Here is a 21,838-nt window from a genome sequence, read left to right as displayed (position 1 = left end):
ATTATTATTATTATTATTATTATTATTATTATTATTATTATTATTATCAATTATTTAATTAATTATTATTATTTTGTCATCGCTGCTACTTTTGTTTTGTTTTTTACTTGTTTACTGTTTATTTTCATTTCCTATTATCTTTATTTATTACATCATTATTTGTCCTTATTATTATTATTTATTATTTGATATTATCAATTTGCTACAAATTTTGTTATTTTTTCTAATTTTAAAATTATGATTTCTAGCAAGTAGTGGAGTGGAATAATTGATTTTTCATCATGAACATAGCAGTGATTACGTGGTGAGATTGTCCAACATTTTGTGATCACAAAAATTGGAAGGGTCACAATGGGATTGTCCAAACTGTTCCGGATTGATGAGGTTTTCGGAAAATGCAGGATTAAAGAATTATCGAGAAGCTTTAGTAATATTCAAATCAACGACTGTAATAAGTACATACGATAAATATCCATATTTTTTTGTCATGATATAACGGTATGTAATGAAAATTTGTTGGGACAACAAAATGTGTAATATTTTCAGAATATTGATAAGAAAAAAGATTTGAGAACAAATTCATAAAATGCAAATGAAAATGAACAAATTCGAAAGCAATTGGTAACATTAACGAATCAACACATCGATATATGTCGATCAGTACTGTTGAATTGTTGAATCTAAATAAATTTGAATTTGTCTTCAAACTATATTTTGGCTTACCTCACCGATGAATCATATTTTCCATCTTTGACAATTAATTTTAAAACTGCAACGATAAAGTATATAGATGGGAGAAAGTATCGGGTGGAAGAGGTTCGAAAAAAAGAATAAAATTTTATTCCCCGTTTTTCAAAATAGGAAAAAATTTTGTTCCTTAGCCGTCTACATATTGGAACTGTATTGAATATCTTCATCATCATCATCATCATCATTATCATTATCAGCCTTGTCATATTCCACTTTTATTTTTTGATCTATTCCTTTCATTCCACACATTATCTTTCATTTTCATAAAACTACGATAGATGAGAAGAAGAAGGAAATTAGGAAATAAATCGATTTGTTTTTGCCTCCTTGTTCCGTGTTATTAATTACGCTGTAAATTTCATTTCTGATATTTATTCCGAGTTCTTATTTCATGATTTTTATATGCTTACATGCATAGCAACTAAGCGATTAATTTTTAATTTTATCATGTCTAATTTACATCTAAGTATTTCTTGTCATTAAATCAACGATTTTTTTTCATTTCCGATTTAAGTATAAATATTTTTCACCTTTCATTCAAATATATTTATTTGTTTATTCATCTGCAGATTTCTTTTTCTTATGTCAACAGAAATGTATCGAAAATTTTCGTTATCTTTTTCATGATTACACAACAAATAACAGTTTTAATTTCAAAAAAAAAAATCATTTCTTTTATGAAAGTTTTGAAAGAAAAAAAGGACGGAAGTTTGGTTTGTTTAACTCAATTTAATCTAAATTAATTTCATTGCTCTCTTTTCATAAGAATAATTATACTTCTTTTAAAAGCAAAGAAAGGGACAATTTCGTTCTTCATGTTTCAAAATTCCTATTAAAAAAAAAAAATCCCTTTTTTTCATTCAAGATTTTCCATCTGAGTCATAATCCTTAGCCTAAGATTTTTTAGCAGGAATTGATCTCTTTTTTTCCCTTTCCATTTTTTTTTTCTCTCACTCTCTCTCGGGTTCTCCCGGAATTCTGTCATAAGTAAATGTCAAATTCACTGCAAAATTTTTCATCTCTCCGTTAATTATTTTGTAAACTGGTCGATAATAATTGATATATTGCTTTTTCCTGAGATTTCATCAACCATTACAGGAAGTTCTCTTTGCTTGGGAAAATTTTAATCTCATATCTGAAATAGGAACGAAAGAAAAAATCTGTAAATTAAAAGGAAGGAAACTTGTTTAAATTAGGAGGTTAGCTTACCCTTTATTAATTCATCAATTATAATATTTGTTCATTCTTCTTCCTATAAATCATTTCTTAAAATTACGCAAAACAAAAAAAAAAAAAAATACGAGCATTAAGTAAGGCGTACCTGTACAGCAGTATCATCGTTATCATCATCATCATCGTTATCATTATTATCATCGTCCTCTACATCTATCCATTCATTCATCTTATAGTATCGGGCAAAAAAGGTGATGGAGAGGAGGGTTTTCACCGGGAACAATCCTCCATTCCCAACCCAGAATCATCATATTCCATCGGATGAGTAGGATTTGTTGGTGTTGCTGCTACTACTGTTCGTACTACTGCTACTGTTGCTGCTACTACTTTTATTATTATTATTACCATTGCTTAAGCTACTCTCAGGTATATCAGTCCTGATAATACTTTAAGTCAAAACATTATAGTATATGGAAAGATTAGGTAAATATATGTATGTAGTTCAAGTATGATTTTCTTTCAATTTAGGCAGTTTGTAAAAAATGAGCTACTGCTGTAAATCTGAAGAAATTCATGGCTGAGAAATTATGTGGCAAAACTTTCAAAAAAATTTCAAAATTTGAGGTCATACCTAAATTTGCAAATGTTTTTTCAGGCATGTGTGAGCCAACACTTACTGGATCTTTTGGTCTTGCTCCCACACCTCCACCTCTCAATGAACAGGTGAACATTTCCTTTCCTTACCTTTTCTCGAACTAACAAATTTCTGTTCCTTGAATAATGTTGTAACATTCGAAAATTCCCAAATGCTATATCTCGAAACGATTGTTCACAATCGGTAATAATTTATAAAAAGATGAAACGGTTAGATATCAGGAAAATGAGGAAATATGATATGATTAAGTATAAGGATTAATTGGTTGTATCTTTTATGAATTTTCGATTTTCTCCTATTATATATCCGAAATAAACGCATGAGAAGAATATTGGAAAAGTAATATGTAGTGCTGTTGCATATGTAAAATGGCGGATGTTTTATTCACTGCCTTTAATAATTATCTCTTTTTGATTTTAAATTCAGTTTAAAAGATAGTTTGAAATGTCAAATTGGCAAAATATTCCTTATATAGTATATTTATATTACACTTACAAACATTTTATTGTCGTTTAAATTTAATCATTAAAGATATATTACATTCATCATGATAGGTCGTTTTTGTTAGATTAAATGTATAGCTTTACCTTTTTCCTCATGATAAGAGTCGAAATACTATATATTTGTAATTTTTAAAGAATCTGTCAGTAATGATGTATTAGGTTACCTATTTATGCAAAAAGAAAGGAGGATATTATTCAATTCAAATAGGGAAAAAGTGGTGATCTTTATTTTCTGCTTATGCAAGCTGTATATTTCAGTAATAAATAATTGAGATGCAAAAAAAAGTTCTCTTTTTTTCTAGAGAAGAGCTATTGTGTAAACGTTGTAATATTAAATGACATCAAAGTATTTGATGTCATGCATAATGTCAAAAGTTGTTAAATTTATTCCATTAAAGGTATTTAGGAATAGCAGAAATATTTCGAGAAAAGGGACAAGAAATTTTAAGGGGAAGTATTTTAATAGGTAGTATTTATAGTTGCAAGGTATCACTGGTATATATTATTGGTACATTGGGAGACATCAAAGGTAGAAAGATACATTGGAATTGGTTTGATCAAACTGAAACTTTTCATTCATCCTTTATTTCATATGGTTTTATATCATCTACTGAAGCTAAAAAATTCGTAAAACTGATCGATGGTTTTATCAGTTTTAAATTCTTAACTGGCATAAATTAGAAGAGAGAGGGGAATGATGAAAATATGGTTTTGCTAATATTATTTGAAAAGTTTTCTGGATACTAAAGGAATAATATAAATTGTTCAAATATGGAGGAATAGACAAAACAAATCCAAAGAATAGATAGATATTCACATACATGCATTCATAAACAACTATTTAAATGCATAAATGTATCTTTTAAAATGAAATCCATCAATAGGATAGGAGAATGTTTACAGGCTAGAAATACTTGTTCCATTTATGTAAAGATTGAAGTGTTGTAGTGGAGGATTGTGGGTCTACAGGATGTATTCATGAAATTGAGGTTGGCACAGGAGTAGAAGAGTGGACTCTCAGAACAAAGCCAAGATGTTTTTTTGCATATCATCGATCTTTGAATTCATGCCATCCTTTAAATTAGGAAGAAAAAAATATATTTATACATTTGCTCTCTTTACAAAACAAGTAACTTGTGCCTTTTGCGAGCTCGGAATCGGATGAAAAACACGAACTCTGAAGCACTTTTCTTTTTTTTCGGTTTTCCAGGGGTACGGATAAAGGAGATGACTGATAATAGAAAATTGACGATTTAACCCTTATATGGTCATGTGACCATTCCGGTTCGAAAGGGAAATGGTAGCACATGTATAGTAATTATGTAAATAGATTGGCCGAATCATTTTATCCTTTATAAATGTTTTTTTTTTTTTTAAATTATTAGTATATTTTAAGAGAAGAATTCCATCAACCACTGTTTTTGCATTTTTCTGTTTTGTTTTCAATGAATACATAGATGATTAGTTAGTAAGGATAAATCAGGATACCTTTGAAGATTTTTAAAGTTAACTAACTCATTAATCTTTGGTAGGATGCAGGTATGTTTGAGAGGCAGAAAAATGAAAGGACAGCATACTAATTGGTGGATTTATGGATTGAAAAATAACATGTTGGAAGTTTTCATCGTTGCGAATTACAGTTGATATTGACATAGCTTTTGTAAATATTTCATTAAAAAATTTTTGTTGTATTCAGTTTAGTGTAAAATTTTTAGTTTCAGTTACAATCATAGAAGAAATGTGTAATTAAATGATTTGGTCCCAATCGTTTGGGATTTAATAAGTAAATTAATTATTTAAATCTTGAAAAATAATCAAGTAAATGACGTCAATAAGGAGCCATTAACTTGAGTCGAATTTTCTAAACAAATTAAATAAGACATATGATAACTTGCCATGTTTGCAACAACTGATTACGCAATGAAGTTCCATTTGTTCAAGTCAAATAGATATAATGTCAGGCTACTCGATTTGAAACAATGAATGATTTTTATTAATTTGAAATAATTAAACAAGTTAATTCTATAAGTTATTTAGCAGATGGCATGTATTTAAAACAGTTGAATCTCATTGATAAAAATTAGACGGAGGAATTTTTTGGCTTGTTGAGGGATAAACATCCAATGATTATTCCTTTAAATTAATTACATTTCTTCTTGTTAAAAAAAAAAGGAAAAAATGAATGAGTTATAAATGGTATGTACATTGGATATAATTTGGATGATTATAGATGTTGCAGGTGGTAAAATGTCCGTTATGTTTGGAACCTTATCGTGAGCCAAAAGTTCTTGCTTGTTTCCACAGTTTTTGCAAATCATGTCTGGAACGACAAATGGATGATAATTGTGCGGAAAAAATCGTTTGTCCACAATGTCGCGTTGAAACGCAATTGTCAATACAGCTTGGTAAAACACATCCTCTTTCATTGTAATATTTCGTAAGCTAAAACTGCTTATTTGTTTTGTTCATTACTAACTACTATCAAGTATGCAATGTTCACTTGCTCACTACTTATTATTGTAGTCCATCAGATGTTTTGAACCGGAATTTTGAAACTTTTTCATAAGGATTTACCGGCATTCAAGAATTAATGAGATGTTTTTAAAAAAAAAAAACGGGTAACAACTGGGTATCACAATATCAAAATATGACAAAAGGAATGGTGATTGGAGAAGAAGGGACAAAGGTGAATGAAAAGAAATATCATTAACAACTTCCTCTTGCATACTTTATCAAATATTGCTAACTTTTGCCTTCGGATCCTGTGAAACTCATCTGATAATGACTGGTTATACCACATTTCTGGATTAACGGTCAAAATCAAAATCTCGTAATTAATATTACAGCATTACGGAAAATGGATGAGTATTATTTATTCATATTTTTACCTGATAATAGTTTGGTTTATTCATATGAGTTAAGTGACAATTTTCCTCTTAAATGAAGTGTTTTTTATGTCATTAATAGTAGTGTGATCGAATAGTAAAGTGACTTTTTTTTCTTTTTGTAGGAATTGTAAGTATTTTTATTTTTTTAATTTATGAAATAAAATAACTTTTTTTTCACTGATTTCCTTTTCAGTTTTGATGAAAATTAGCACCATTGGTCATAGTTGGAGAAACAAAAAAAAAAAAAAAGAAACGAGTGAAGATTTAATATAGTAGTGTGATTTTCATTTGGCATTTAAAAACATTCCAGACATCTCACTTTTTTTTTTTATAAAGAAGACTTCGATAATGAATATTCGAAGGCTAGGAAGTGTTATTCTTTATTTTTACTGTACTCTTTCCTTAATCTAAATAATGTTTTCGGACTATCTTCGAAAACTTTTCATTGACTATTTCGTTTAGCATTGTTTTTTAGCTTCTTACTTTTTTGATTTTAAAAAATGAATTTTCAAGAAATAATGAACTAAATTAAAAGCAGAAATTGATTGCAAAATGAAAAGGGACAGTGGGATTTCATTTTTTAGTAATCACGTGCAAAATTATAGATCAGAATTGTTTTTTCTCTATTTTAATGTATAAGAGGAAAATTTTTATGATGTCCGTTGACGTCAGCGAAAAGTTTTTGCCTTAAAAGACAATTCAATAAATTGTGATAAAACTTGTTTTGATCTGGATGACAACAATTTTTTTGCAAAATTTATTTAAAGTTTTCCTTTAAGAAGACAATCTTTTTAGTGGATACATTTATGTACATTACATTTTCAGGCATAGAAAGTTTGTTAACTGATTATGGATTGGAAAGCGTTATGACTCGCCAAAATTTAGCCGATGATAAAGGACTGATATTCGGTTCACCAAGTTCAACGTCATCTTCACCACCACTGATTGAGCCACCTTCATACGATCAGGTTTTTTACATGCTTTCATTTTTTTCCTTTCAAATTTTGTTGGCCTGATCTTCTAGAGCCTCTAAGAAGTGGGCATACATTGTGTTTTGATTAGCATGTATCATTTTGCAGAACAGTAATAAGAATTCATCATGTACGGGATGCAAAAGCGGCGAACTTGCAAGCGCATTTTGCCAAGATTGCACACATTTTTTGTGCGCTAATTGTACTTTGGCTCATCAATACATGCATTGTTTCGAAGGACATCGAGTTGATCAACTATCTCAGGAGGATGCTGCTGCACTTGCTGCTGCTTTTGCTGAAAAAACTGCTTGCAAATGCATACAAGTATGTACTGTTTATGTTTCATTATTTCTAACATAAATATTAGTTATGATATTCCATAAGAACATATTCTTTTTTTTTTTCTAGCAAGGGAAAATGAGAAGGGTAAACGAAATTGAAGTTATTTTATAATTTATAACCATACAATTTTCATCATTTGTTATATAAAATATAAATCAAATCTTTACATTTCCTCTAACTGATGACAATGTACGTTTCTTTGGATAAGATAGAGGTAAGAGTGCTGGAAGTGTTATCAGATTTTTACAGAAGTATATTCTCTTTTAGCATCGTTCACAACCGTTGCGATACTTCTGTTTAACATGTAACCTGGCTATATGCATGGAATGTACTCAGGTCGATCATGTACAGCCAACACATCAGTATGAATTGATCAGTGATGTAGCTGAAAAACAAATGGCAATCATGGAAACATTAGTACAAGATGCTCGTTTGAAGCATTCTGAACTTCTTGAAACGTATAAAGTATGTTTCGTTATATTCAATTTCTGTTTAAATAATATTCTAAGCTTCCTTGTTTTTTTTTTCTTTTTTTTTTTTACTAGTAATTGATTTTGTGAGATCATTCCTGGTATTTCCAATTTAAATTCTGGAATGAAAGATGAAATTTTCAATAATCAGAAATATTGCTATGATTCTTATTTACATTGAAAATTTGATAATTTTTGTTGATTTTTTTTTGTTTTTTTTTTTCTTTTTTCAATTTCTGTTCTCACATTAATTTTTATCGAAAATTTTTCAGATGGTTGATGCAGCGCAAAATCGCTTAAGCTGCTCACTGACCAGAGCTCACCAGAATGTGGACGATGCAACTCAAACACTGATCCGTATAATTGAAGAGAATCGTCGGCAAATTATCAAAGATTTGGATAATGCATATGGTGCTAAACAGTTGCAGCTCACTGTAATTGACAAAAAGGTGTGTTTTGCATTAGAATAAGCAATTAAATTTCGCCTTTTTTCCTTTCATCTTTGAAAGTTCGCAAAAAAATAGTTATGATGAAGTGGAACTAGCAAGTTTAAAAGACTCCTGAATTTCTGTGGAAGAATATTATGGTCTACTAGAGGGCATCATCTAGAAACGAAAATAACAGTTTATCGGTTTTACATTTGGTGACGTAAAATGTTTTTTTTCTTTTTTTTTTAATGGTACCCTTTTCAATGTTGAGGAATAGTTTGTAAAGCTATTATTAATGGTGGATTGAAAGTAATCAAAGTAAAGAACTGAGCTGGTAAGAAATTTGTCATGTTATAAAACCATTGAAGTTCTGTCAGTTTTAAAACTTATTCTTAGGTGCAACAAATGGCGGAAAAATTGGCGCAGACGATTGAATTCACTTCACGTCTTGTCAAATATGCCGCACCAACAGAAGTTATGGTTTTCAAGCAACTTCTGCATACCCGTTTGCAAGTATACTTTTCTTTCAATCCGGATAGTAATAACATCCTGCAAACAACATGCGAACTTGATTTTCCACCACTAAATCCGAATGTCGCACGTCAGCAAATCATCAGTATTATGGGTTTGTTTTCTTCCCGATTAATGTTACCTTAATTTTATCGTGGTGAACTTAACTCCAACTTTGCCATAGGAAATTAGATAGCTGTAATTTCATAAAAATCGTCATTTCGTCTATGCTTTTATTAGCATCTGTCCAGTCATTTTTGTTTTTGAGCGTATTTTGTATCAGTGAATGTAAAAAAACGGCAACGACAAGTGGAAATAAGTGACGTAAAAGAACATATAAATTCATTTGTTTAGTTAATTTATATTTTTTTTCACATCGAAAAAAATCATATTTGGTTACACGTTTATTGCTGCTTGATATTGTAGGAAACCTATAGTTTCCTCTAAAGAAGTTTGCATTTGTAATTGAAGTAAGAACTTTCTTTGATATAAGAGTAATAAGCGAGAATTAAAATAACTTATGTGATAGAAGATATTTGAGTAGGACTAGTTGAGAGGACTAATTACTCTTACATCTTTCACTGTTGAACAGTCGATTTACTTGTTCTTCTCCACTTTTCCTCCTCTCTGTTTTTTCTTTTTCTGTTTTTTACTTGACACTTACTTTGGGGTGAATAATTGTTGTCTGAAATTGAAATATATATGTACAGTTATATTTAACATAAAGTCTTTCATTTTTTTTTCTTCTGCTCTAGTTCAACTTCTCAGTTTGCTTAAAACATGATTCGGAAAACTGCGAAAGGAATATATGTTGGAAACGTTAAAATTTGAAAATATTTGGTAAATGACAAAAAACCTAATTCATTTGCTTATGAGAAATGTGACGGACAACTGGGACAACCGGTATAAGGTACAACATGTGTTCCAGCGAATCATTAATTAGAGGAGAATATGTGTTTACTTGTTTTCCTCTGCAAACAATACTTGTATTTGAACGAATGCTGAATTTTCTTTTGACACTTCTGTAAGACTATATGAATGTTAGCTTCTGAAATTGTTAACATACTTCAGGGCTTGTTCGTGGTGCATCGGAATGGCCTCAAGGAACAATGTCATCAGCAAATGCAGGAATGCCTCCGGCACCAATCGGTCGACCGGCTAGTCGACAACTGACTCGACCAATAGCAACGACCAACGGTACATTGCCTGTCAATAATTTCTCAGATTCAAATTTAATACGACCTAAAAATGAATATGGTGGCTCCAGTCAGAGTCTTGGAACGTTTGTTACAGTCGATAATGGCTTTAGCAATCAATATGAGAAGTGGAGTATGGGACTTGAACCGGCTAGTGGTTTACAACTTGCTGAGTCACCTGATTTGGAGCTTGAAAAGGTTTGTTTACGAGCCACTTCCATTTTGGCACTAATTTTTATAAAAAGAACAAATCCTTGAAATTTACACTTTTCTACGGCATTTCAATATTCTCAATCTGTTGAATAAGGTGTGGGCTTATATTTTGATGTGCTGTTATAGTGTATAGTTTAAGAAGTTTTGAGTTTCTTTACCGACAGGAACAAGTAAGACGTACTCGTGATGATAACTGTGCCGCTGAGCAAAGTGTTAATAGTCAGGAAATGTAACCCGGATTTTCAAGTCTTAACAGTTCGGGTTCTTTCCTTAATTAATTTTGTCCGTTGATTTCAGGACTCAAAATTGTTACTGAAATTTTGGATCAAGTATAGTTGATTCATTTACAGAATATGGGCATCAGCAATCTTTATCCACCCCGAGCACAGATCAAGAGACAGAAGATGATCTATCACTGCAAGTTTGGTGAATTTGGAGTTATGGAAGGACAGGTTATTTTCTCAGTTATAGTTTTATTTACAGATTTTATTGTTAGGTGAAGGTTTTTTCTCAGTTTCTTTCATCATATGTACTGCATTTTGTTAAACTGTGATTGTACTGCCATGGATTCATAGCAGTTTCAGCTACCGTTTATTAAAAAATCTGTTTGAAGCAGTAAGTCTCATTTCATAACCTAAGATACTGAAGAATTTTTCTTGTCACGTCGATGCACAGAGTACCGACTGAGTTACAGAGGTACCGAAAGTCAAGTTTTACGTTATTACAAATCCCACAATTTAAATGGTGTTTTTGTAAACTGAAAAGTTTTGGATTGGTCACATTTGAACTCTTTTAAAGTAAATTCATAAGCTATGGTCCAAAAACTATGCTTTAAAGTATCTTTTTTTTAAAGGATAAGATGTAAATGGCAAAAAATGAAATCATTTCTTTCAGTTTACGGAACCATCCGGAGTTGCAGTAAATGCACAAAATGACATTATCGTCGCGGACACTAACAATCATCGTATCCAAGTATTCGATAAGGAGGGTCGTTTCAAATTTCAGTTTGGAGAATGTGGTAAGCGTGATGGCCAACTGCTTTATCCCAATCGGTTCGTGTATAATTTTTAAAACTTTTGGGGTTAAACATTTAAAATAAGTGGGGAAAGGTTTTATCCAAGAAAGATATCAAAGCGCAAGAAATCGAAGTTTTCACTGCGTCTGAGCTTTAAGTTCCAAAATACTTTTTGTATCAGAATCGTTCAGTGCATTGTGCAATCGAGAGCAGAGTCCATTCTACGAATATTTCTTCGGTAGAATAGATGCTCTTGGTAAATTCAGAATTAACTATCAGAAGTGAACAATGTATTATGTATTCATTTTTTATTGAAATATATACATGTAAAAAGTGTGTAGGCCACTGTTGTAACGTATATTCAATCGGATGGCACTATTATGGAAATCTATAGGAATTCGATGATCTGGACTACGTTTACCTAAATTCTATGGAGTTCTATATTTACGTCCACATGAATCATTTAATGATGCTAGATATGTTAATCTAGATTTTCGATTTACGAAAAAATGCGTTGAATGTTCGTTAAATCTGTTTCATCATGGATTTATTATTTCTAGTGTCGCGGTAAATCGTCTCACCGGCGATTTTATCGTAACAGAACGTTCGCCAACGCATCAAATACAAATTTACAACCAATACGGACAGTTTTTGCGCAAATTTGGAGCAAACATCTTGCAGCATCCTCGTGGTGTTTGCGTTGACAGTAAAGGACGTATTATTGTAATTGAATGTAAAGTAAGTTAGTAGAATCTACGTTGGCTATTTGCTTGATAGTTGGATAATTTATAATCTATCATCAGATAAACAAACTTATAAAAATGGACGTTTTGGCAGACAACTCTTGGCTGTTTAGTTTATGGTATGATGTAGAATGATTAGTTCAAAGCATAGCGAAGCTTCATTTCATTTTATACTCAGTTCTGCTAGTCACTTTGGTATGTTTAAGAGAAAATTGTCCATTTTTTGCACTAACATAAATCTTTAATTGCTGAAACAATCGCAACAAACATAGCTGTAACTTTTCTAAATAATTGACTTCAAATGAATAGTAATGGAAGATGAGAAAATACATTTCATGTGACGTCCATGATATTAAGTTCGGAATGTCCATGATATTAAGACAGAATCTTTTTGTAAAGGACAAGACAGTAATGGGATTGGGAAGTGAAATGATAATGTTTAAATGATAATTTGGCAGTTAAACTGGAATTAATGGACTTTATAACACTGATCAATTAAATTAGAGTGTTTAGGACAAGATTTTGTAGCTTTAGGGCACAAATTCGGGATGGTTGCAGTTAAGAGGTCACTACTTCCTGTGAGGGATTAAGATTCATTATCCACCATTGTTCACCAATTTTTAATTGGTGGTGACTATAACTAGCAAAGATAATAAGCCTTTTTAGCAATGGGAAGCTAGTATGTGCGTCAGTCTTGGGGAATATGTGTTTCAGTGACAAGTAGTTTTCTTGTTTTATTCGTAACCTCAGTTTAGTTTCAATTTTCTCCACTCAATGGAGAGATTTCATAACTTGATTTCAACTTCCCCAAAGTTTGGGTTTCTTATTTAAGTTAAAATGTATTACTATTTTTTAGGTTATGCGCGTAATAATATTCGACATGTTCGGAAATATTTTGCAAAAATTCAGTTGTTCTCGTTATTTGGAATTTCCAAATGGAGTTTGTGCAAACCACAAGCAAGAGATCTTGATTTCGGACAATCGTGCGCATTGTATAAAGGTTTGCTTAAACTGAAATGTCACCCGATATTCCATCTTTCTTTTTCTAAAACTTCAGCGTACAAGCAGACAATACAATCACTGTGATGATAGTTCTGTTTTGAATCAGTACAATTATCAGAAAAGGGCATTTTATGATTTGTAAAGTTCCTAAGCATAGTGATAATTTGTCTTTGATGTTGTACTTTAGGATCATTCAACCTTTTTCACACTTCTACCAATTTATTTTAACGTTGGCATAAATTTTGAATGATTTTGCATGGAAGAGAAGTTTCTGCGAGATATTCAGTAGTGAGGTCACAAGAAGAATAGGAATGATATTATAAGGAAAAGAAAGGTTGGGCGTAATATTTCGCAGGATTAAGGGAGATATGTGAAACTTCGAATCCTTGCTTCTTTGTAACCAAATTATAAATGCCAGTATGATTCAGTTTTGTCCTTCGAAATAATTGGAACCTAGAAATGAACTGTTTTTAAATTATGGAATTTTACTGGCATCTTTTATTTATTTTGATCAGTGTTTTTCACAGGTGTTCAACTACGATGGACAGTTTGTTCGGCAGATCGGAGGTGAAGGTATTACAAACTATCCTATTGGTGTGGGTATTAATTATGCTGGTGATGTTGTTGTAGCAGATAACCATAATAATTTCAATCTTACCGTCTTCAGTCAGGTGGGTGCAGCATCAGTCATGTCGCAAAAAACAAATTCACCAACTTTATTGGATTGATTCAGATTTTCAGGGATGAGCCCATATTTCAAGAAATACATATAACTAACTACATAGACTACCAAGTAACACAACTCTTTCTCTTCTTAATTCCCATAAATGACATCAGTTTCTCTTCATCATAGAAAAAAGTTTTTTTTTCACCAAGTCTTAGAATAATGTTGTGATAGGAACAACGTTATGACCATCGATAAGACTGTCGATTTATCCCATTAAGGATGCCCATTAAGGATATCATTCCGAGCAGGCGAGATATCAGGAATAACGGTAAGGACGAGGTATGAAAGCGACCATTTTCAGGATGGTACCATGATCTCGGCACTTGAGAGCAAAGTGAAGCACGCGCAGTGCTTTGATGTAGCACTTGTTGAGGACGGTTCTGTTGTGCTGGCAAGCAAGGATTATCGTCTCTACCTGTATCGTTACCATTCTTCTGGGACGACGACAGCAGGGGCAGCAACGACGACAAACAGTCCCAAATAACCATACAAGCAGGCGGAACAACGAGTAACGAAACAGCCGTTATCGAAGATGTGAAAGAGGAAAGTCCGTGTTTAAAAAAGCTCGAACAAGAATTTTCATTCTCTTAATTTCGGGGAATTTACAAATTTTGGTATCAAAAGCGGAAAAGTGCAGATAGGAAGTTAAAAGGAAGAAAGGAGAAATTTCTAAACTGGAAAATTTAAACTTGTTGAATATGGAGGATCCAATTTTAATTTCTAAGCCCTGTTCCTAGCCTGATTAATATTTGTTGATGCATTTTTTCTTGATTCTTGACGATATGTTTTTTCTTTCGAAAAAACTGTTGTTGATGCTTTGTGTGCACGAAGGATTTTCGGCACCGGCTTTTTTTTCGTGGTAATGATCTGTTATCATCATTATCCTCATTGCTAGCTTGTTTTATCCAATTGTCAGTTAGAATGTTTTAGTCGTTGATCGTCATTGTTGCATTACTAGTCACACCATCCCCGTCACCACTCCTCTCTTCCCGTCACCATTAGGGATCCATCTTCCCTCTTCAATTTTTGTTTTCCAACAACGATTTGTATAGTCAGAAAATGTCCCTGAAATGAAATATTCCATTCTTATAGTTTTCGGTTCCTTCTATAACTATAAATTTTTATTGTTTTAGTTTTTGAAACATTTTTGCCCAGTAAAACGAGTTTCCGTTTCTGACGGGGAAGGGTTTGTTTCTCCGCCTTTCTTGTTAAAATTCCCAAATGGCAATGACGACTATAGACTTTTATTTAGAAAAAAAAACTGAATTAATTATAGAAAGGTTTTTTTTAGTATATTGCAGGTATTTAGACTTTTACACCAGGCATCATTACCCGAAAAAGTTTTCATGAGTCTATAAGTGTCTCTTTTTTGTTGTTTCTTTGGATTTTTATGTCCATTTCAATTATGTTAGTAGTTAATTTTTTAAATTTCAGTGTTGTCGCGTTCATTTGGCAGGGCAAAACAAAAATCACTCTCACTCTGTACCTTTTTCTCCATTTATATACTCCTTCCCTTCTGTTCCTCATCCAAAAACCGTATTTTTCGAATTTGAATCTTAAATTTTTTTGGTTATGACTGATTTTTTTCGAACTTGTTGTTTGAGGTAGACGTGATAGCACATTGCTCGTTTTGAAACCTATTTTATTCTAGCGGTTTGTTTTTCCTCCTTTACAAGTCACAGTAATAATTCAGGTCCGGTCCTCTCCTACTTCTGTTTTCATTTTCAAATCAAAATTTTTTCGAGAGAATTTGCATATCTATGTTGCTACTGTTTTAGAGGCGTCGCCTTCGCTATTTACGTTTGGCAAATGTTTCTGGGTACGACCATTGACCTGTGACCTTTGTAAGTGTGTTAGTAGTCGGATTGTATAATTTTCATTTTCTCCTCATCATTTAGCTTAAATTTAAACTGTTTTATCAATAGCTGACTGTTACACCGTCTTTATCGATATGTGAGGGTGTGTGGGTGCAGTTCTCGCTTTTCAATTTTAGATTTGTTTAATCATTTTTCGAACTTCTCTTGAAAATCGATATTTGTTGGAGCATGGTTTCCTACACGTCTTTTTTATGCGTTCTTTCGATGAGATCCGACCCGGTGGTTCTGTTGCATGTTTTGTTTCCTTCCTCCTGTTATTTCCCCATCATTTTTCCTGAGGATTTATATTTTGTTTCGTTTTCATTCTTCCCTGACGCATTTTTCTTCCTGCTTCCATTAGAAGTTGATTTAAACGAAAATAGTTTAATGAAATCATAATATGGTTTTTTTCTTTTTATAGAGTTTCGCTATTTTTTGTTCTTTGCTTTCATTCGTTTTTTCTTTTTTCTTTTTTTTTTTGCAAATTGAAATATGTTTCTCCGGTTCTATTATTGCATTGTTGTGTTACTATTATGATTGTTTTTCTTTTTTTTTGGTATTTGTGAGTTTGTTAAAAGGTTTCCTCTCCTACTGTTTCTTAAGTATTTTTATGTAAATAAATATGTATTTTAATATTGTAATTATATACCATTAAGTATCCTGTTGCAGCGTATAGTGACGCTAGTAGTAGTGGAAGTAGTCTTAGTCGAACTTCAGAAGCACCAATCATTTTCTTTTCACACATCATGTTTACTTTGCTTTTCATCAATAACAAAAACAAAAAAAAAAAGTGAAAGGCGGAACTTCCTTTTCCCTTCAGTCATGAACATCGTACTCCTACTCCAAATTATTGTATATGTTATTATGTTGTATCCTATAATGCCGTACTGTATATTCTGCCATATACCTTTTACTATATTCTGGCGTGTACTGTAGTACACCGTACTCTATTGTCTTTTGCTGTTTGCTATTTATGCTGCGCTTTCGAAATTTAAATTTCAAATCCAAATAGAATGGAATATTTGAAGTTCCTCATGTGCTGGTTGGATTTGTTTCGTCCCAATAAGGAAATCAGACACTTTACTGTGTTTCTTTTTATATTCATATATATATATATATATTTTTTATACTGATTATTTCCTGAATTTCATCCGTTGATTATTACCACTTTTCTTTATTATTCATTGAAAAAACTTCCGCTGAAATGAAGTAAAAGGAAAACGGAAGGAAATATGTTTATGCTCTCTCCTGTTTACTCGCACTTTTTTCTTTATCTGTAATAATATCAGTCTTTAAAATTTATCGAGATTTGAAATTAAAAATAAAAGAAATTGATGAGTTTCATCAAATTTCATTTTGTGACATATTCTTTATCTCTGTTTTCACTCTCTCTTTGGCACTATCCCTACATACTTGGAGCTTACCTTTTTTTTAGTTTTTTGTTCTTTTCTGATTTTTTGTGTTGGAAAAGTGTTCCCTCGTTAAGTTTCTCGACTTCTTATCAAATTCCCTTCCAATCATCTTTGAATATTTATACTCTATTTTAATATATCAATTCCCGTCCCATTAATCGCTATCAAGGAAACTATATCCGCTTGTCCTTTACACATTTGGTTTGTACAATACGGCACACTTTTTTTTGTCAAAGCAAATGCATAGCTGGAGAAAAACCACGCTAATTGCGATGAGATAATGGTCAACTGGAGTGATTAAAAAATTTCCGATGTATTGATTGATGGTCAATTTTTCAATCCGGCCTGATTTGCCAACGTCTCCCGGGTTTGTTTCACATGTTACTTTACACTTCCGTGATATTGCATCGACAAATACACATGTTACTTACGATTAAAGTAAAAAGCGCTAGTTGATTGGCCCAAATTTTGCGCAATGGATGTGCTTTGTCAGTTGCTCTGTGATTGCAATTTGTTTATTTGCTTGTTGCTTTTTTCTTTTTATTCAATAATAACGATCTTAAAGAGAACCTGTACCATCGTTTCATTTATCTGTATCATCCTCTTTTCCTCTCTTTTCTACTTTTTGTATCCTTTTCCATCCTTATTCTCCCCTTCATACTCATCTCCGTTCTAATCTTCTTCACTTCCTTCCGAAGTCACTTTTAAGTCATATTGATAAGATAAATATGGTTGATGCTTCAATTTAATAACTACACTACGTGATAAGAATTTAACAAATACAATTACATTAGTCCGTTTCTCTTCCCTCTTTCATTGTCTTCAAAAATATTTCCATCATAAAAAGTACAAGTTCCGGCTAATCTTCAATCTCCTTACAGTTTCTCAAAGAAGTTCCACGGAATGTCATAAACTTTTTCTTTCCTACCATCGTTTCGGTTTCTCATCGAATATTACGTTTGTTGTGTTACTTCCAAAAATGATTGTATTTGTGCATGTGTTACGATGAAACGTTCGAATCGTCTCAGTCATATTGGTCGTCATATTAAAAGGTCTCACTCATTAAGTACTTTTAGTCTCCTAGAATTCCGTTTCTCTTAGTTACCTGCTAAAAAGAATGTAGCGTAAGTTAATGAGTTTTCTTTTTCTATTTTTCATGCCATCTTTAGGTTTGATCTTAAATTTTACAAGCTCGTTTCGGAAGTGTTGAAACCGTTTCGAGAATTGTACTTACCCCACTTTTTTCTTTTATGACTGATGCAAATATGTTAGCAACTATAATCAAAATTCCACATTTGTAACTAATTACAAGTACCAATAGTTCTTATCGATTCGTATTCGGTCGTTTATTCCCCCCATCCCTTACCAAGTTTTCTTCCCTTTCTCATTTATATCCAAATGAATGATAGGAAGGGACAGTGTCAAGAAGTGAGATTTGGAAATGTTCACTCACTTTTCCCTTTTTTTGTTACATATAAAAAGAAATTTGGGCTGAATTTCATACGTTGTTGTGCTATTATTACTCCTTTTTTAACTATATCTCTTTTTACTTTAATTCCTTTGTTCATTTGTTACATAAATTGTTTCTTTTTTTTTGTAAAAGAATTTAAAAATAAAAATTTTATAGTTCAATTCTAGATGAGCAGAGCTTTTACCTGTCTTTTTTTCTTCCTTATTTCACCGCTCTTCCCACCTTCATTTTTCCTCTTTTCCTCTTTAAAAGACAAGAAGACGCAGACAGGAACAGTAACTTTTTTTTCCTGTTCACTAATTTCCTTCATCAATAATTTCAAAATCAATTAAAAACTTTGCTGGCTTATTATTTTCCTTTATTCTTTACATTCTTGTTGAGAAAAAATATGCGAGAATGTTTTTCTTTTCCTGTTTTACTCTTTTATTTACCATTCAGTGGTACATAATATGCTTTGTCGTTCTCAACTCTGCGTTCATTGCAGCTGTCTTAATTGTATCCAAAATAATTTAGTCTAAAGCAGTAGCATTTCTTTTACGATAGTTTCTTTTTCTATTCCTTCTTTAGGATAAATAAAATAAACAATTACTAAATAAATTAAATTTTTGGAATTGAAAAAATGTCAATAATTGTTCTGAAATGTTTCTGGAATTTAATTTCCAGGTCGTGGTTTTAACAAAAAAAAAGGAAAGAAAGGCAAAAAACAAAAATTGTTGCACCATTAACAGCTGACACTATTTTCGTCGACCTATTCCCTTCATCTTCCTCTTTTTTCAACATGACAAATTATAATAAGTATATACTTGTGTATTATTTAGAATAATTGCAAATTAGAAGAATTATTTGTTACTTCTTAATTTTTTTCTATTCACTGTTTAGTTTTCAAAAGATACCTTTTTTTTGAGAAAGAATATTTGCCCTTTTGTTCTTTTTCCTTCATTCATTTCTATCAAATTGTTCCAAAATTTAGTTCATTGTCAAAATTTGAAATATCCTGAGAAACTTACCTTTACAAGTGAAATGTTGTCAGTTAGTAAATTGTTTTTGTTTTTTGATGAATTGATGAAGTATGTTTCACCTTTTCCTTGCTCCTACTAACTTCCTTAATGGAAAAGAACAGACCGTTCTTTTCTAATTTTTGTCATTGTCGCCTCATTATTAGTTCCCATATAATGCATCATCATCATCGTCATTATCATCATCCTGGTTAATAACATATTACCCGTCTTTAGCTCTCCGCGATATCAACCCCTTTTTCTCCTTCCGTCTTGCAATTATTATATGTATGTACATGTTTCCTTCTTTTCGTATGTCTTTCAACCATCATCTCGGTTTGTAAATATCATACACACGCATTACATGAACACTTGCATAAAAAATATATATATATACACGCGCACACACGCACATACAATACATACACTCATATACACACACGCATACACGCACGCACACACACACATACACCACACATACGCACACACACACGCGCACAATATATATATATATATATAACAGGATTTATCAACCTTACAGCTTATGCGAGTATATTGTTATTGTTATCACCGGAGGAAGTTGGCATATGTATAGCGAATTTTTTGTTTTGTTTGTTTTTTTTTCTTTTGTTTTCTTTTTCGTTCTGTATAGATGACATTGTTATATTGTGGTAGTAAATTCAATAAAGAAGGGTAGAGGCGTACTTTGGATTATTCTTCCTTCTCCTCCTAAGAATAAGTCATTTTTCTCATACTATAGCATACCTAACAAGTTATGCAAAAAAAGAATGCTATCATCTGTGACATTTGTTTTGGAAATTTAGTCCAATAAACTGGTTATACCTCTAACCAAACTGATTGGCCAGTTGTTGAGAGTAACAATGGCATGAAAATTGAAGATATGAAAATGGAAATCATTTGTTTATCGAAGAATTTTTATTCGGAAATCATTATAAGGAAATGATTAGTATTGAAATATGTGATACAAGTTATATCAATCAAACATGTTACATCCCTACCCCATGTAATGTAGTTTTATAATGATTTAAATAGATGGAATGTGATCCATAGATGGATTCTGTTTTTTTCTTTTTTTTTTGTTTACGATGTCTGATAATTTCGTATCTTCTTTGCTCTGCTCTTTATGTAATATTTGCAAAAATAAATTTGTTCAAAAAAAGTTGACATTGTTTTTTTTTGCTTTCCACCGTTTCCAATAAATTCAACATGAAATATATTCCAATCATTGATGTTTTTTTGCAAACAGTATACATGGATTAGAGTTATACAGAGAGGAAAGTAGGAGCAATCTAGAATAAGATGGTTAGATGTAAGGAGTATATCACATCAAAATCTTAAACTCTTAATGTTGATGGGCGTTTGTTTCGACAATTCATTTCCTTGTCCTTTCAATCAATTCAACCGATTGGTTGTTGTTAAACGAGTAATTAACAGGATTCTCTTAATCATTTGCAAAGATCGATAAATTACTGAATTTACTAGGATAGGATGGGTAGGAATTATTTAATGGTGAAGTTTGAAATGAAAATCACGTTTTCCTAACCGTTCAGCAGTCTTTTTACCCTGTGATCCAGAAGAGGACAAATCAGGCGGTTAATTTGTTTTCTTGTCTAAGGTTACTCTAAAGTCCTGAAAAGTACAATCTGAAATTGGTAATATCCAAGAATACGAAGTGCAACAATCAGTCATTTCAACCTACTTGAAGGTAGCACTATTTGGGATCCGGGAAAGTTTCTTCTTTGAAACCAGTTAACAGATACTGCTGGACATGTTGAGGAGTTACCGTAGTCAAAGATCATGATATTATTACTATGGTGATCTATTTGTTTTATAGTATCGCATAATAATTCTGCCATTTGAACAGTGGTTATTATTCATACCTGTAGTAATTAGTTATTTTTTAGTGTTAGCTAATTATTTCGATATTTCACGTCATATTGAAAATTTTTTGAGGTGTTTCTGATAATTTTTACTACCAGTGATTATTATTGATAATTGTACAGATAAACGGTACCAAGTTGATAAGTTGGAGAATATCATTATATAAAGCAGATTGTTTCAAATAAACTTCTGTTACAGTACGGTACTTTCGGGTAAAAACTGATCGTAGCATAGAGAGCATTGCACAACAGCGCCAATAGCAATGGCGATCGTTATGAGAACAATTGTCGCAGCTGCTGCTAAACTGATCGTTACTGCTACTGCTTTGCTATGTTTGGTGATCTGAAGCAAGTATCATGCTTCATATATTATTCTCTCTCTTCTGCAAATTTTCCAACTGAAATTTGAATTCATTTTTTGCCTTTACATTGTTTTATTATTATTATTATTATTATTATTATTATTATTATTATTATTATTATTATTATTATTATTATTATTATTATTATTATTATTATTATTATTATTATTATTATTATTATTATTATTATTATTATTATTATTATTATTATTATTATTATTATTATTATTATTATTATTATTATTATTATTATTA

At 31.5% G+C, this 21,838-nt stretch overlaps 3 protein-coding genes across 3 annotated transcripts; 2 read left to right on the top strand and 1 right to left on the bottom strand.

The window, feature by feature from the left end:
- Positions 1–2,556: 2,556 nt before the first annotated feature.
- On the top strand, positions 2,557–14,183 carry LOAG_05050 (NCL-1 protein). The gene is made up of 14 exons (XM_020446753.1): positions 2,557–2,646; positions 5,321–5,486; positions 6,795–6,937; positions 7,049–7,264; positions 7,550–7,747; positions 8,025–8,201; positions 8,577–8,805; positions 9,762–10,084; positions 10,450–10,551; positions 10,994–11,151; positions 11,675–11,852; positions 12,714–12,857; positions 13,387–13,530; positions 13,888–14,183. Exons 1-14 carry the CDS (start codon positions 2,581–2,583, stop codon positions 14,068–14,070), a joined length of 2,427 nt encoding a protein of 808 aa, XP_020302944.1. The 5' UTR covers positions 2,557–2,580; the 3' UTR covers positions 14,071–14,183.
- Positions 14,184–19,599: 5,416 nt separating this feature from the next.
- Positions 19,600–19,908, top strand: LOAG_05049 (hypothetical protein; the record flags this gene model as incomplete). The annotated part of the gene is made up of 1 exon (XM_003140586.1): positions 19,600–19,908. A coding segment is annotated over one exon (309 nt), but the record flags the coding sequence as incomplete, so codon positions are not given.
- Positions 19,909–21,414: 1,506 nt separating this feature from the next.
- LOAG_05048 (hypothetical protein) lies at positions 21,415–21,564 on the bottom strand (the record flags this gene model as incomplete). Its single annotated transcript, XM_003140585.1, has 1 exon — positions 21,415–21,564. A coding segment is annotated over one exon (150 nt), but the record flags the coding sequence as incomplete, so codon positions are not given.
- Positions 21,565–21,838: the final 274 nt, after the last annotated feature.

The sequence above is a fragment of the Loa loa genome, assembly GCF_000183805.2.
Source record: "Loa loa unplaced genomic scaffold supercont3.554, whole genome shotgun sequence".
NCBI lineage: Eukaryota > Metazoa > Nematoda > Chromadorea > Rhabditida > Onchocercidae > Loa > Loa loa.
The sequence above is the reverse complement of the archived record's forward strand: the minus strand, read 5'-3'. Positions and strand labels throughout refer to the sequence as shown.